General features: G+C 37.5%; 1 protein-coding gene across 2 annotated transcripts in view; it reads right to left on the bottom strand.

The window, feature by feature from the left end:
- RPS6KA5 (ribosomal protein S6 kinase A5) overlaps window positions 1-16,103 on the bottom strand; it is a 178,833-nt gene that overhangs the window by 117,905 nt on the left and 44,825 nt on the right. For both annotated transcript variants that reach the window (XM_040641535.1, XM_040641536.1), the window contains exon 2: window positions 6,870-6,941. In XM_040641535.1, the coding sequence (XP_040497469.1) occupies window positions 6,870-6,941 (72 nt within the window). The remainder of the gene's footprint in view (window positions 1-6,869; window positions 6,942-16,103) is intronic.

Genomic DNA, 16,103 nt, shown 5'->3' with positions numbered 1-16,103 from the left:
ATTTAGATAGGCAGAAGAGAAGAGCAGCACGAGGATTATGGAACAAGATAAGGCAGAGCATCAGAATATGTGAAAGGATGCATAATTGTAGGGGAGTAAAAGAAAATTAACCAGACTAGAAAGTAGGTGGAATATCAGGGTAACTGGACAAAAAAGACAGGAGAAAACAAAGCTAAGCCTGAAAGTAAGGCAAGGATTTGGATTTGAATTAATTAACTGGAAAAAAAAGGCACTATAAGTTCTGAAATAGGAGAATAGCACAATAATGTTGAATTTTAATGAGGATGCATACCATTTATAACAGAATATATATAAAATGCATAAAATGGAAGAGAGAACTTACAGAAAGACGGAACAGTTAGGAAAATCCTAACAACAATCCATGTACAAGGTAATACAAGGGACAGCACTAAGAACAGAAAAGGTCAATCCAGGGGCGCCTGGGTGGCACAGCGGTTGGGCATCTGCCTTCGGCTCAGGGCGTGATCCTGGCGTTATGGGATCGAGCCCCACATCAGGCTCTTCCACTATGAGCCTGCTTCTTCCTCTCCCACTCCCCCTGCTTGTGTTCCCTCTCTCGCTGGCTGTCTATCTCTGTCGAATAAATAAATAAAATCTTTAAAAAAGAAAAAAAAAAGAAAAAAGAAAAGGTCAATCCAAGGGTCATTTTGAAGGAAAAATTATAGGATTTTGTGAGAAACAAGAAACAAAAAGAGGAAAAAATCAAAAATTACTTCCATGTTTCTATCTTAGGAAACTGATAACACTCAGTGACAGACCAACAGAAACAAGATTGCTGAAAAAAGAAATCAACAGTCTGAGTAAAAGAAAGATTTTTATTTTTATTTTTAAATTTATTTGTCTATTAGAGCATGGGGGGGGGAACAGCAAGCATGTGTACAGGGGAGGAGCAGAGGGAGAGGGATAAAGCAGACTCTGCACTGAGCATGGAGCCCAACACAGGGCTCAATCCCATGACCCTGAGATCATGACCTGAGCTGAAATCAAGAGTCCAATGCTCAATGGACTGAGCCACCCAGGCACCCCAAAAGAGATTTTTAAATGACTATTACATGCATTTAAGTGTGCAATCAAAAAGCAAATCTTCGATATTATAATATTCCACTAAGTCTTCAAGATATTGGATGAATAGCATTTTATATAGTTCAAAATACATAAAAATTAATTCATCAGAAGAATTTTCAGTTTCACTTCCAAAGAAAACCTGGCATGACACATAAAGACATCCGATGAGGCTTTTCTATTATTCTAAGTAGTGCTGGAAAAAATTATCTTAAAAAGGTAATGAAACTGAAAGATTAGTGGTGAAATTTTTGAATAAAAATTGAGATTTTATTATATTCATAAGAAAAGTTTCCACCTACTCCATTTAGTCATCAAAAATGTGATTTTAAATACAGAAATACCTACAATGACATCTTAGTTATGCCATGTTCTCATAAGAGCAAGCACGCTGTCAGCTGACAAAAAGGAAAAGCAGTATCCACAGCTAAACAATAGACCAATAATACATCAGTGAAAAAGCATGACATGGAAATGCCAAGGTAAAACATTACTGACAAACTCTGTCTTCACCTTTGCAGAATTGTCTTAAGGACCTGTGATCACACCACTCAAAAAGCTGAGGTAGATAATGGGACAAAGTATTAATTATGTTGAAAGAAAATATACAGCAGGTTTGATTTTATAAATTTGATATTAAAAATCTCACATGCTTGAAACTGGCCTCTAATTTTCCTTCCTTATATTCTCTTTGTGGTTTTTGGAATCAAAGTTATACTAGCCTCATGCAATGAACTGGAAAGATGAATCCTACGTTTTCTAGGCTCTGAAAGAGTTTGTGGAAGATTGGACTTATCTATGTCTTGACTGTCTGGCAGAACTCATTCTTAAAACTGTATCAAGTGTTGTCCTAGCACAGAGATTTTTACTTACCAATTTCTTTAACAGATACAGGATATTACTGTTAGGATATATAGGATATTACTATAGGATATTAAGGTTTTCTATTCTTTTTTCAATTGGTCTGGAAATTTACACATTTCAACATTTGTGAGCATGTTAAAGTTTGAGGAATACTAGCCTAGAACACTAACTTCTATCACCTCCCAAACTGTATGCTATTCTTGTCCACTGATTCAGTTTCCTTTTTTTAACCCCACGATTTCAACATTACAACTATGGTTGTCTAGATTTTCTTTACCCACCAAACCTTTCTGCATCTCAGAAACTCTCCTGAGATTACTTTCCTTCTCCCTATATCGAGATCCATTAGAAATTCTTCCAGTGAGGACGTGCTGGTGGAAAACACACTCAGCATTTGTATGTCTGAAAAATGTCTGTTTTGCCCTCACTTCTGAAAAATAGCTTAGTTGCCTTTAGAATTCTAAATTGAGAATTATTTTCTCTGGGCATTCTGCAGGTATTTTTCTTCTCTTCCACGGCTTTCATGGTTGCTGCTGAAAAGGCATCTGTCTGTCTGATCACTGTTCATCCTTAATAAATCAGTCTTTTCGCTCCAGCTGCTTTTAGGGTATCTCTCTGTCTCTGGTGCTCATCCCTTTCTCTATGATGTATTCATGTGAGACTTTCCATATAGTTGTCTGCTCGGAAATTGTTCTGTTTCTTCAATCTGTGAATTCATATTTTCAATCAATCTTGGTAAATTTTCAGCTACTACCCCTCCTCCATTAGCTCCTTCTGGGATTCTGATTAGGTAAGTTTGTATCTTTTCTCTGTCCTCTACATCTTTATCTCATTTTTCTCCATTTTATATTCTGCATATTTTCCTCAAATCCATCTCTCAATTTGCTAATTCTCTTTAGCTACATCTCATCTGCTAGTAAACCATCTACTGAGTTTATAATTTGTATTATTTTTCACTTCTAGAAGCACTATTCGTTCTCTTTCAAATCTGTCCAGTCATTTTGTAGCATGTCTTTTTTCCTTAATATTAGCATCAAAGTTCTGTTTAATTTTAAAAACCATATAAATATACATATCATATTTCATAGCTAATAATTCCAACAGTCTCTGCAGGTCTAATTTTGCTATTTGTTGTTTCCACTTCTTTCACTCCTGGGGACTTGCTTCTTGGATGCTTGCGATCACTGACAATTAAGATCATGTCTGTAAAACTTCCTTTGGTACTCTATGGTCTAGGGAACAGTGCATTCTTTCAAAGAGGATTTACATTTGCTTTTCCTAGGCACCTGGGAACACCACCAACTCAGTACTACTGTAAACTAAATTCTTACCTATATTTTGTTCTTTGGGATCATACAAATACGTACAAATTCAAGCTGCAAACCTGCACAATGCCTGGCTTATGTTGTGAATGCTCAGGGAAGGCTTTTGTTTATTTTTTTATTCTCTTCACCCAGAGCCAATGCTGAGGCAGAAAGATTTCCTCCACGGCTCCCTTTGAAGGCTGGATTTTCTTACTTAGTCTTCTGCTAAGCAGTAGCCTTCTCTGCCTCTCAGGAGCCCTAGATGATCTCTCTCGTGCAAAGCATGAAAATGGGAAATCCAGAGAACTAGCTCACAATTTACTGGTACACTTCCCCAGAATAACCTCTGCCTTCAGGGAGCTTATTTATTCTCTAGATTCCTGCTCCCACTTTCTTTTTGGATTTCAAGGATTTTCCTTATTCTTACCAGCTGACCTATACCATCGAGTAGACTTTCTTTACAGGCATTTTATCCGTCACTTTAGGGGTTTAAAAATGAGGGGGATTTTCCAGGATATGCAAGCTGTCATCTTATCGGAAAGAGAACATACACTGCCTTTCTACTTCTACTTATGTATTTGGAATATACTGCCAAATATAAAATTGACAGATCAAGGAACAGAATTAGTTTCATGGCTTTTGTTACATGCTATAAAATTCAGTGATGAAAACTAATTAATATTACATCTTACAGTGGCTTGAGAAGTTTTGTAGATTCCATGTCTATTTTGCTTCAGAAAAGTTATCCAATAATATTAAATTAAAGTTTTTTGGTTTTGATGATATCTGGAATAAAACATGAGTTTAGTCTGATTTTTATAACTTCCTTTCTAAAAAAACAGCTACAAGTGTTGGTAAGGATGTGGAGATACTGAAACCCTCACACACTGCTGGTGGGAATGTAAAATGGTGTGGCCACTTTAGAAAACAGTCTAGTAGTTCCTCAAGAAACTAAACACAGAATTATCATTTGAAATGGCAATTCACTACTAATATATACTCAAGAAAAATTAAAACTTACGTTCACCCCAAAACTCATACATGAACGCTCAGAGCAGCATTGTTCGTAATAGCTAAAAGGGAGAAACAACCCAGCAACTGATGAATGGATAAACAAATGTGGTATATCCATACAGTGGGATATTACTAAGCCGTAAAAAGGAAAGAAGCAGTGATCCATGCTACAATATGGATGAACCTAGAAAACATTATGCTAAGTGAGAGAAGCCAAACATGAAATGTCCAGAATAGGCAAATAAAAAGATATAGAAAGTAGGTAGTAGTTGTTTGGGGCTGGGAAGATGGTGACCTTGGGAGGTAACAGATAAAGGGTTCACAGTTTCTTGCTGAGGTAAGGAAAATGTTCTAAAAGTGACAGTGGTGATGGCTGCACAACTCTGTAAATATACTAAAACCACTGATTTGTACACTTTAAAGGGATGAACAATAAGGCATGTGATTACACTGCAATAGGGCTATTAGAATAAAAACCACGCAGATAAAACAAATTCTGTGGCTATAAGATAAATTGACCCAAAAAACCCTTTGACAAAATGGTACAAGCACTATTTCTAAGGAAATCCAGTCACTGTACAATTATGACCCTTTTTCTCCTTTGAGTTGGTACTGCCTTTGAAAGAAGCAGCAAACGTGAGGATAAAAGACATTATTTTGGTATTCTAAAAGCATGATTTCTTAGGGATAAGGTAGGGTGAGGCTAGTTTGCTTTAAAAATACATCTTTACAAATGATCTGAAGGACAGAATGCACGGTAAAATCTCCCAAGCTGACAATTATACGATACTCTCCCTGACAATAAAACACTTAGTTGATGAAAATAAATCATAGGGTTTATTCGCTGGCAGCTGTAGAAGCTGGCTCTACACAATATGCTAGACTACTCAGGAAAATTATCAAAAGCTTGCATGGCAAGGCCCTAGGCATGAAGGCTCAACACCAAATGACTTAAAGACAAATTACATATACGTGAGTATGGGAGGGCAGTGGCTGGGACTGATTTTGGAAGCCCAGGAGAAAGAATTTTTCTCCTGCTAGAAGGCTTGGCACTTTGGAAGGATGGGCAGATACCCTCATATGGACAGTGGCAATCCCTCCTGTCAGGGGCTGGGTATACAGCTAACTAACAGTGAAGCTAGACTCTAGTGGGGAAGAAGAATGGTCTGTCCTCGGAAGCTCTCTCTCTCTCTCCTTCCAGGAAAGAGACAATAGTCCAGCTGAGGATGGGAAAAAACAAACAAACAATGAAAATCCTCCTTTTCACTTCTACTTGGGAAGAAGTTCTCACTCCAGTGTAACTGCAGAGCAACATTCCAGAGGGCGAGCTGAGGAGAGGGGGTGCACTCCTGGCAAGACCAGCTATGTCACTGGTGGGCCTGTTGCAAAATCAAAGTGTGGGGTGCCTCGTCCATGAATCATTTAGAATCTCAGAACAGTGACAGCAGAGCATTACACCTAACATGGGCTCTTCTGAGTGTGGGGATCGCTGCAGCTGCACGGGCCATACACCCAGGAGGCCCTGACTCCTGAGCAGCAAGAACAGCAGTAGCAAAAACTCAGGAGGCACAACAGAAAACCAAGATCATTTAAAATCCTATCATCCAAGACTATTACATTTTGCTGTATATTCCAGAGAATTTTATATGTACACACAGACGGTTGGCCCTGGAACAACATAGGTTTGAACTGCACGGGTCCACTTATACATGGAAATATTTGGATAAATACAGTATAGGACTGCAAATATATTTTCTATTTCTCACTATTTTCTTAATAACATTTTCTTTTCTCTAGCTTTCTTTATTGTAAGAATACAGTACAGAATACATACAATATACAAAATACATGTTAATTGACTGTTTATCAGTAAGACTTCCAGTTAACAGGAGGCTATTAGTAGTTGTTTTGGGGGAATCAAAAGTTACCCACAGATTTCCAACAGTGCAGGGGACTGGTGCCCATAATCTCCTGCATTGTTCAAGGGTCAAGTGTACATGGAAACATTGATTCAGACCATTTTTTATTTCACAGAAATGGTACAGTGTACCCTATCTTCTGTAGCCTTTTTTTAAAGCTTATTACAGTATGGAGAACTTTCAAAAATGTTAAATACGAATCATTTCCTTCCAATTGTACAGATTACAGAACATAAGGATCCATGTTCCGTTTAACCAAGCTCCTATTGTTAGGTTTCTGAAGGGTCTTGGGTTTTTCATTATTAAACACTATGACCACTGGATATGAATAAAGTGGAGTGAGGACTGAATGAGTTAATCAGCATAAAGTATTTCACAGAGTACTTGGCAAGTCACAAGCTCTCTATAAATGTTAGTGATTTTAGTATTGTGTCCTATGTAAAGATTGAACTAATTTATATTCCCAACAGCAGGGTAAAAGAAATTGGTTTTCCTAAATCCTTGCCAATTCTTCCAAATTTTCCCTTTTGTATTTCTTCTATGAATCATTTGTTCATGTTCTTTGACAGTTCTCCTATTGGATTTCTTATGCTTTTAAATTTTTAACTGATTTCTGTATTGAGGATATGAGTCCTTTGTCATAACACACACTTTTTTTAGCTTAAAAAATTTTTTGAAGACTTACCTCCAGTTCCTAGGACCTTGAGGAGCTCAAAATTTTCAATCCCCACCTTCTCTGCATGTCCTGTTAAATTAGCTAGAAAAATAAAAAGAAAAAAGAAATAATTAAGAGGATCAGTGACAGGAGGGGGCCCGTGGGGGCTTCTGAAATACCAGCAATGTTTTATTAACTTGACTTGGGTGGTTAGGCCAGCGTTCACTTTATAATTATTTGTTAAACTATACAGCTATGTTTTGTGCAGTTTTCTGTATGTTATATATTACAGGAAAACTTTTTTAAGAATTTAGGAGCTATATATCATTTGTACCTAAAGTTAACCTAAAAATAAAGTGCTAAGACTCACTACTGATCAAGATAATCTGAAAATAAAGACAAATTCCAATATGTAGCTAGATACGCAATACAAAAAAACTGGACAGATTTAGACAACGTATTCATTTATTTAACATTTATTGAGCGTCCACTAAATACTATCCCCAGCATTTAAGCTGGGATCGACTCCCATTTCTTTTCTTTTTTTTTTTTAAGATTTATTTTATTTGTTTATTTTAGAGAGAGAGAGAGAACATGAGCAGAAGGAGGGGCAGAGGGAGAGGATCTCAAGCAGACTCTGTGCTGAGCGTAGTGTCCGATGCGGGGCTCGATCTCACAACCCTGAGATCATGACTTGAGCCAAAATCAACAGTCGGATGCTCAACCGACTGAGCCACCCAGGCACCCCTCTACTCCCATTTCTTTTACTAAGCACCTGCACGTGACTTAGCCTGCATTAGTCATTTAACTACCCTGTGTCTCAGTTCCCTCATCACTGAAATGAAAGCACTGGTCTCAATAAACTCTAGATCTTTGCCAGCTTTAAAATCTGTTTAAAAAGTATAAACTCTTTAAAAACATATTCTGCCCTAAATAAACAAAATTAGGATATCGTAAAAAGGAGATTTTCCAAAGTATATTCCTTCGATTCTGGTCCTACCCTACAAGATATTAATAGATGCTATATTTGGGAGGAAAACATGCTTTCAAGTCAAATAAACTTGAAATGGTTGGCTTGAACAAAGTTAATCAGGTTTCTTTACTGCTGAACTTCACAGATGAAAATCTGCATGTGAATCTTCAAAACTGAGATACTGTATTTGTCCAATTTATTGGATCACAAAATTATTTTTTATGGTAATACCTATTAATATTATGTGAACCAGCATGCTGTAGATGTGGTTAAGGCAGGCTTGGCCCAAATCCTAGTTCTACCACTTAAACGCCATGTGACCTTACACAAATTACTCAACTTTTCTGTGTCTCAGGTCCCCTCTAGTGTAAAACGAGGATAATAAAAATACCTACCCTCAAAGCATACTGATGTCTGCAATTTGCTTTGAAATGCATTAAAAAAATAAGATGGATTAATGAATGAACATAGGTATGGATAGATATGTGATAAAGCAAATAGATAAAATGTTAATTACAGAATCTAGATAGTGAGTGTACGAGTGTTCAACATGTCATTCTTCCAAATTCTCTGTATATTTGAAAATGTCCATAACAAAATGGCAGAAAATAAAATAATACCTACCCATAGGGTTGTGATGAGGATTTGCTGAATTAAATTTATACACAGCTTGCTATATGCCACTAAACATTATTATAAGTGTTTGTAAATAAACAATGCTCTGGGCCTACAACTTCAAGAAAATCAGACCCAACTAGGAACTTCTAGAATTAAAAGTTTCAGGGGGATAAGTTATTTCAGTGTCCTTCCAAAGTTTAACTAAACGAATAATTAAATAATTAAAATTTTTTAAAATTGTGGTCAAAACCACATATAAAATTTCCCACCTTAGCCATTTTTAAGTGTATAATACAGTGGTGTTAATTATATGTACTACATTTACAAAAGATCTCTGGAACTTTTTAAATTTTGCAAAACAAACTCTATACTCATTGAACTTAATCTATTAACAATTTAATGTCACTGTTGAGATGGCTGGATTTGGGTCAACCATTTTGTTTTACTATTTGTTTCCAACTTGTTTTTTCTTTTCCTTTTATTAAGTTTTATTTATTTGAGTAATCTCTATACCCAACGTGGGGCTCAAACTCATGATCCCAAGATTGAGTCACATGCTCTTCCAACCAAGCCAGGCAGGCACCCCTTAACTTGTCTTTTCTATTGTTTGTTCCCGTGTTCCTATTTTCCTGACTTAAAACAACAACAACGACAAATACCATTTAAAACTTTTTTAGAATTTTATTTCAATTTTCACATTGGGATTTTAGCTCTCCGTCTTTGCCTTATTAGTGTAGTTGTTGCCCTAAGGATTACAGTATACATCTTTAATTACTCACAGTCCTCTTATAATTAATACTGTATCATTTCCCCCCAAAACATAGAAACTTTGCAGTCATTCTCCATGGAATAGAGATACGTATTAAATGGAGTTAAAATCTTCTATATATGCTATATATGCACAACTTATATGATTTATAAAGAAAATGAGAGGAAAGACAGAGGCTTTCCCATTTCTCTAGGTATTTATCATTTTTGACGATCTTTTTTTATCTTTTCAAGGACCCTAAATTTCATCAGGTAAAAGTTTTCCTCAGCCTCGAAGAACTTCCTTTGACATTTCTTGTAGAGCAGAATTCTCTTGGGTTTTCTTTTATCTGAAAAAGTCTTTGCCTTCATTTAAATTTTTTCATTGAGGTACATTTACATGTACCTTTTAAAGGGTACATGTCTGTGGTTTTTAGTCTACGCCCGGCTGTGTCACTGTCACCACTAAGTAATTCTGGAATCCTCTTCATTTCTGCAGGATATTTTCCTTTGATAAAGAATTCTGGGAGGCCAGGCTCTTTTCTTTTCTTCCAGCACTTTAAACATGTTCTTCCACTTTCTTTTGACCTCCATCGTTTCCGAGGTGAAGGCAGTCATTAAATGGATCAATGCTTCTCTATTTGAAATGTTATCATTTTTCTCTTATTGCTTTCAACATTTGCTCTTTATCTTGGGCTTTCCAAAGTTTTGCCATGACGTGTCTTGATGAGGACTTCTTTGGGTTCAGTCAGCCTGGTATTCACTGAGTATCTTGGATCTGTGAGTTTCTGTTTTTCATCAAATTTGGAGAATTTCTGCTTTAAATTTTCAAAATTTTTTTTCTATCCCATTCTCTCTGTCCTCTGAGATTCCATTTCTGTGCATGTTGGATTGTTTAATTCAGCCTAAAATGTCCCTGAGACTGTTCATTTTTTGCTCCAATATGTTTTCTCTCTGTTCTTCAAACTAATTTCTATTGCTTTATCTTCAAGTTCATGTACTTTTCCTTCTGCACAACTGTTTTTTTTCAACTGTTAAATCCATTTAATGAATTTTTTTTAAAGATTTTATTTATTTATGTGACAGAGAGACAGCCAGCGAGAGAGGGAACACAGCAAGGGAGTGGGAGAGGAAGAAGCAGGCTCCCAGCGGAGCAGCCCGATGTGGGACTCGATCCCGGAACGCCAGGATCACGCCCTGAGCCAAAGGCAGACGCTTAACGACTGCGCTACCCAGGCGCCCCCATTTAATGAATTTTTATTTCAAATATTGTATTTCTTAATTCTAGAACTTCCATTTGGTTCTTTTCCATGGTTTCTATTTATCTGATAGGATTTCTTGTTTTGCTATTCACTGTGAGTATGACATTTTATTTCACTGAGATATTATAACAGCTGCTTTAAAAATCTTGTCTGCTACTGCCAATATCTCATTCATCTCGGGGTAGGACTCAGCTGATTTTCTTCCTCTTCAGATATGTTCCATTTTCTTGATTCTCCATATTTGGGGTAACTACGGCTTGTAGAAATGTTAATTTGTGAAGACTAGGAAACTGTTATTTTCTCTCCAGTGAGAGTTGTTTCTTTTGTTTAGCTGGCAAATATCTTGGGTTGGCTTAAACTGTAAGCTCTTTTCCTTGGGAGGCAGCTCCAGTCCAGTTCAGATTTTCTGTCTTTAGCTGAGCTGTTCTGAGTCCATTGTACTCATGTATGGCTTGGCGGTCAGTACAAGATGTATGCGCACAAAGGACTCCCCCTCCTCTGCTTCTTCTTCTTCTGGGACTTCTCCACTATCTTCAGTGATCAGGGCTTTCTGTTTTCAGTTTTCTAGTCTCCCTGGCCAGAGAGACGATTGTTTCCACCAGAGTCTCCAGAGTACAGACTGTACTTAGCCTGAAGCTAAAATCAGTGAAAAGGCAAAGTTACTTCTTATAGCTCCCTTCCTTCCCTCCTCCAACTATGTACTCCCCAGGAGAGCCTATCTGCTTCTGTTCACTCTCAAGTGCCCTAAATAGTTGCTTTTTATATTAAATCCAGGTTTTACAGTTGTTTTCTGCAAAGGAATTCTCCAGGAGGGGGTCTTTTCTGAAATTACCAGAAACAAAAGTTTTCCTTCATCCAGTCAACAGGATGAGGGGAGCAGAATACGCCACCCCCAAATATGCCACTTTGGCATGTTGATTCTTTTGAATTAAAGTTACTTAAGAAACAGCCGGAGAAAGAAGGACACTGACCTCCTCTGCAACCCCGCACCCCCGCACCCCGAAAAGCAGGAAATAAGTCTCTCATTTGAAAGGTACCCTCCCTGTACCAGGAGGGTAGAAGGCATCCTTATTACCACAAATAGGGGACTCAGGGCCAGAAAGCTATATAAACAAACTTGTTACTTCCTCACTAATTTGCTATCCCAAACCCAAACCCTTCAGTCTTGTCAATTTTTCACAAAGCCACCTGCTCTGGTGACTTGAGTCTCGTATTTCTATAGGCTCCTGTACATACAAAATTAAATGTTTTTTCTCCTGTTAATTTGTGTTATGTCAATTTAATTATTAGGCCAGCCAAAGAACCTAAAAGAAAAGAAGGGAAAGGTTCTCTTCCCCTGCAATTATGAAGTTTCAACTTTACTGCCCTAGCATGTTAACTTCAAAGAGTAACATAAAATAAAAAAGGTGATTTGATATAAGCTCATTTCAGGGATCTTGAACTTAACATCCATATAATTCTTTTATATTACACCTGTTAGGCAAAGTAAGTAATCAGATATATGGAAGCAAACCAATAGGAAGCTCTATTAATATTTAAGCATGGGGGAGAATTTATCAGTTACAAAGATCTTTTTCATTGTGTTAACAAAACACATAAAAACAAATGGTAAATAGGATACTATATAGACTCCTAAGCGCTGACACACAAATATTCGAGCATGTGAGTCTAGGTGTCTAAATGGTTCTCATTTCTATGCTATTACTTGTCATTATAATTAAAAGCCTTTGAACATAAAAGTCTAAAAATAAACTATATTTCTCTTAATTAAATTGTTAACCTCAGATCAAGAGCTCAAACTTCCCAGCAACACCACCAACATTTATTAGAACAAGACTTAAAATATTTACATACTGTATTTCACCCTGGAGGTGAAGTAAACATCAGCCAATGACAGAAATCTGCATTTCTGAGTCATTATGTGCCTTAGTAAAGTCCAAAATGTACGCTGATCAGATGGTGAGAAGCTACTCCATGCCTGGGGCCAGACTGTACCAGAAATAAGCCTTTACAACTGAGAGACAGAACTGTCCACTGTTTTCCTTCACACGTGAAAATAAATGGCACTTTATTGTGGTTGCAGGAGCTCCTTTTCCTGGGCCAGGCAAGCCTCTGCCCACCGCCTGTCTAGTTTTCCCCGTAGGTAAGAGAAGTTACCGACCTAATTCTTCAAGAGTCCAGAATCCTGAATGGGCACAGTTAGCACCGTGTTCAAGTAACAGTCTCCACACGTGGTCTGTGTTACTGCCTCAAACTCTGGGCCTGGCCTGACCCACAGGGGCGCAATGGCCATTCTCTTGTACTTCCCGCTCACTATACAGCAGTCCCTCCTTATCCACAGGTTCGGTTACCCTTCTGCAGGTTCGGTTACCCACATGGGCCGGGGACAGAGGACTCTCCCTCTGCTGCGTCCTCAGAAGGTCACACTATGTTACAATGGCTACATCATTCACCTTACCTCGGCGCATCACGAAAGCATTTTATTATCTCACGTCGTCACATGAAAGGTGAGTTCAGTACAGTAAGAGAGTCTGAGAGAGAGACCATAGTCACACGACTTTTGTTACGGTATACTGTTTAACTGTCCTGATTATCAGTTATTGTTGTTAATCTCCTGGTGTGCTTAATTCATAAATTAAATTTTATTATAGGTATGTATGTACAGGCAAATGCATAGTGTAGAGGAGGCTGGGTACTATGCATGGTTTCAGGCATCCGCTGGGGGTCTTGCGATGTTTCTCCCATGGATAAGGCCAGGGGACTACTGTACCCAGTAGTCAACAAAGCAGATTCAGAGATTCTTTTGGGACTGAGTATTCACTTACTAGTTTGTTCTCCCCTCCAACCTTCTAACTCACACACCTCAATATGCCAGTCCCAAAATGGTGATTAGATGAGGTTGGGAGGGAAGCAGGAGTCCTGACTTAGGCCTTAAGCCTGAACCACTTGCACCAAGGCATTTTAAAGGGAGTTCTGCACTGAAGTGCTGCAAGTTTGCACAGCCTTTATTAATGTGGCACTCTGAGCCCCACGGGCTACTGTCCCTTGCAGACAGTCCCCTCATGACTCTCCGGGGGTAAGAGTATATTGGCTGGGCAGAGTTTGGGCATTTCTGGATTTCTGGCTATAATGACTTGGCACCAATCCTTACCCTCAGCTCCTAATTCCAAACTAAGAGGATTAACTCCTTCCCACAGAAATAATGCCTTATGAAAACTCTTCACAAATATACAAAATACCGAAGAATATCAACAAACAAACTGAGACTAGAGGTATTTAGTTGGTACATAATAATACTGCCACGTCAGTTGTTTATATCCGGCAGCTATTTTGATGCCTAGACTTCATGAGTTATTAAATATCAGTAAGCATGGATTAAAACAAAGAGAATATTTTTAAACTTTTCAAGGTCTACATTAGACTATCTCTACAGTTAATCAGCTTAGGCAGTCTCCTCTCATCAAAAGCATTTATAGATTTTTTACATTAATGCATTACTCAGTTTATTCAATTAGAAAAGATAGGTGTGAACAGTTGTAATGCTTTCATAAAGCAGTTTTCACCAATTTTTTTCTTACTAAAATATTAGAAACTACCCCATTGAAAATCCTTCACTTCTTCATTGGTGTTATTATCCTATAATGCATTCTTCCTGGTTAGGAAATCACTTTTAAAGCTGAATTTCACAAATTCTTTTACAAGAAGTCAATGGATCTTTTAAAAATGTTTGCCAAAACTCAAATGAATTTCAATGTCTAACAGATTCTCTTTAGAAAACAGTCTGAATTATTAATAGGTCTTAAAGGAAAAATCTTGTCTTACAAAATGAATATAAAGTACTCGGTTTTTTTACACTACATCTGGATTCCTTTGGCTCCTCATATAATAATATGGCTTTGTGCTGTGTAGAAAAATATGGCTGATGTAATTTTTTATTATTATTTATTTATTTATTTATTTTAAAGATTTTATTTATTTATTCAACAGAGATAGAGACAGCCAGTGAGAGAGGGAACACAAGCAGGGGGAGTGGCAGAGGAAGAAGCAGGCTCATAGCGGAGGAGCCTGATGTGGGGCTCGATCCCATAACGCCAGGATCACGCCCTGAGCTGAAGGCAGACGCTTAACCACCGTGCCACCCAGGCGCCCCTGATGTAATTTTTTAAATAAGAAATTTAGAAAAACCAGGTAATTGTCTTTTCTGCCAAATTTAAATAGCTTTGTTGCTTGCTCTATTATTATAAAATAATCCTGGTTTGTGGCTTAAAAAAAAATAGACAATATAAATAGGCCTGAAGTGGACCTTGAAATTCTCCCATATCCCTGCCAAAGATTAGTACTGCTATTCCTTGGCATATTCTTCCAGGATTTGAGCCATAAACCTATGAATGATAAACGGCCTCTTAACCCAACTTTCTAGGCAATTCTATCAAATGTAATTTGTAATGCATATTATCTATAACCATTTCTTTTAAGTTGATATGTTTAAGTCAGAACTTCCCAATCTCATGGAGGAAAACAATCAGGAAAAACACATTTTCATTCTGTTGCCATAGTTTCTGCTCAGCTGCACAAATGTAATTGTTCTGAGCATGGGCTGAAATCATTTGATTTGATCCAATAATTCACTTGTGTTAAAGCTAAGAAAAGGTTTAATTTAAAGCACTTTTACAATTAAAGTAGAAATAAAGAAGAGCAATAATGCTTCTGAAGTCATTTCAAGTAAGTTGTTCAAGTGAGGTACTCATATACCAGACTTTATTCAATGGATTAATCATTTATTAAACTTGCAATAAGCTACAAGAAATGTAATTTATTAGAAAGGATTATGTAGTCTATGGACAATAAGGGGAATATCATTATCACGTGAAACTACTTAAACATGTTCATTGAGAATACAAGTTCTCATTTACTCACTAAACAAATACTCACTGAGCACCTACAGACACCTGAGCCAGCTGTTAGGTCTTTAAGAAACAAAGGATTTGAAAATGTGAGAAAGGCTAGGGACTTCTGGGCTAGAAGAGTATCTGGAGCAAAAGCACAAGTTGGAAAAAGTATTTTCTTAGTACAAAATAAGAAGAGGATTGTCCTAATTAGCTATGAAGAGCTTATGTGGGAAAAACAGTAAAAATACTACATCGAATAGGTACATGAAACTAGCTGATTCAAAACCTAGAACGTCAGACTAATTAGTTTAAATTGAATCCATAAGCAGTAATGGCTTTTGACAAAATGAAAGTAAGGTTTTAGAAAATTACTTTGGCAACAGTGTGCCATGTGGATAGCAGCAAGGAAAGACTAAAAAGCTAAAAGGGGGAGAGGTTAATGCAAAAAACTAGTTCTGCACTAACAAGAATCTGGTCTAAGTAGAAACTAGAATAAAGAGGAAAGCCCGAGCCTAAGAATCACTGCAATGTGTAGTTCAAGAAACACTTGCTGAACACCTGACTTGGGTGCTGAGACCACAAAAGCTAACAGGACAGGGTCCTCACTTTCAAAATAAATAAATTGAACTTTGTTTCTTTTCTCCCCCCACTGCACCCATATCTAAAGTATAAGAAATGGGGTCCCTGGGTGGCTCAATCAGCGTCCGACTCTTGACTTTGGCTCAGGTTGTGATCTCGGGGTCCTGGGACTGAGTCCTGCCTGCGGCTCCCCACT

Source organism: Ursus maritimus, unplaced genomic scaffold (genome assembly GCF_017311325.1).
Source record: "Ursus maritimus isolate PB19 unplaced genomic scaffold, ASM1731132v1 scaffold_25, whole genome shotgun sequence".
Lineage (NCBI taxonomy): Eukaryota > Metazoa > Chordata > Mammalia > Carnivora > Ursidae > Ursus > Ursus maritimus.
The sequence above is the reverse complement of the archived record's forward strand: the minus strand, read 5'-3'. Positions and strand labels throughout refer to the sequence as shown.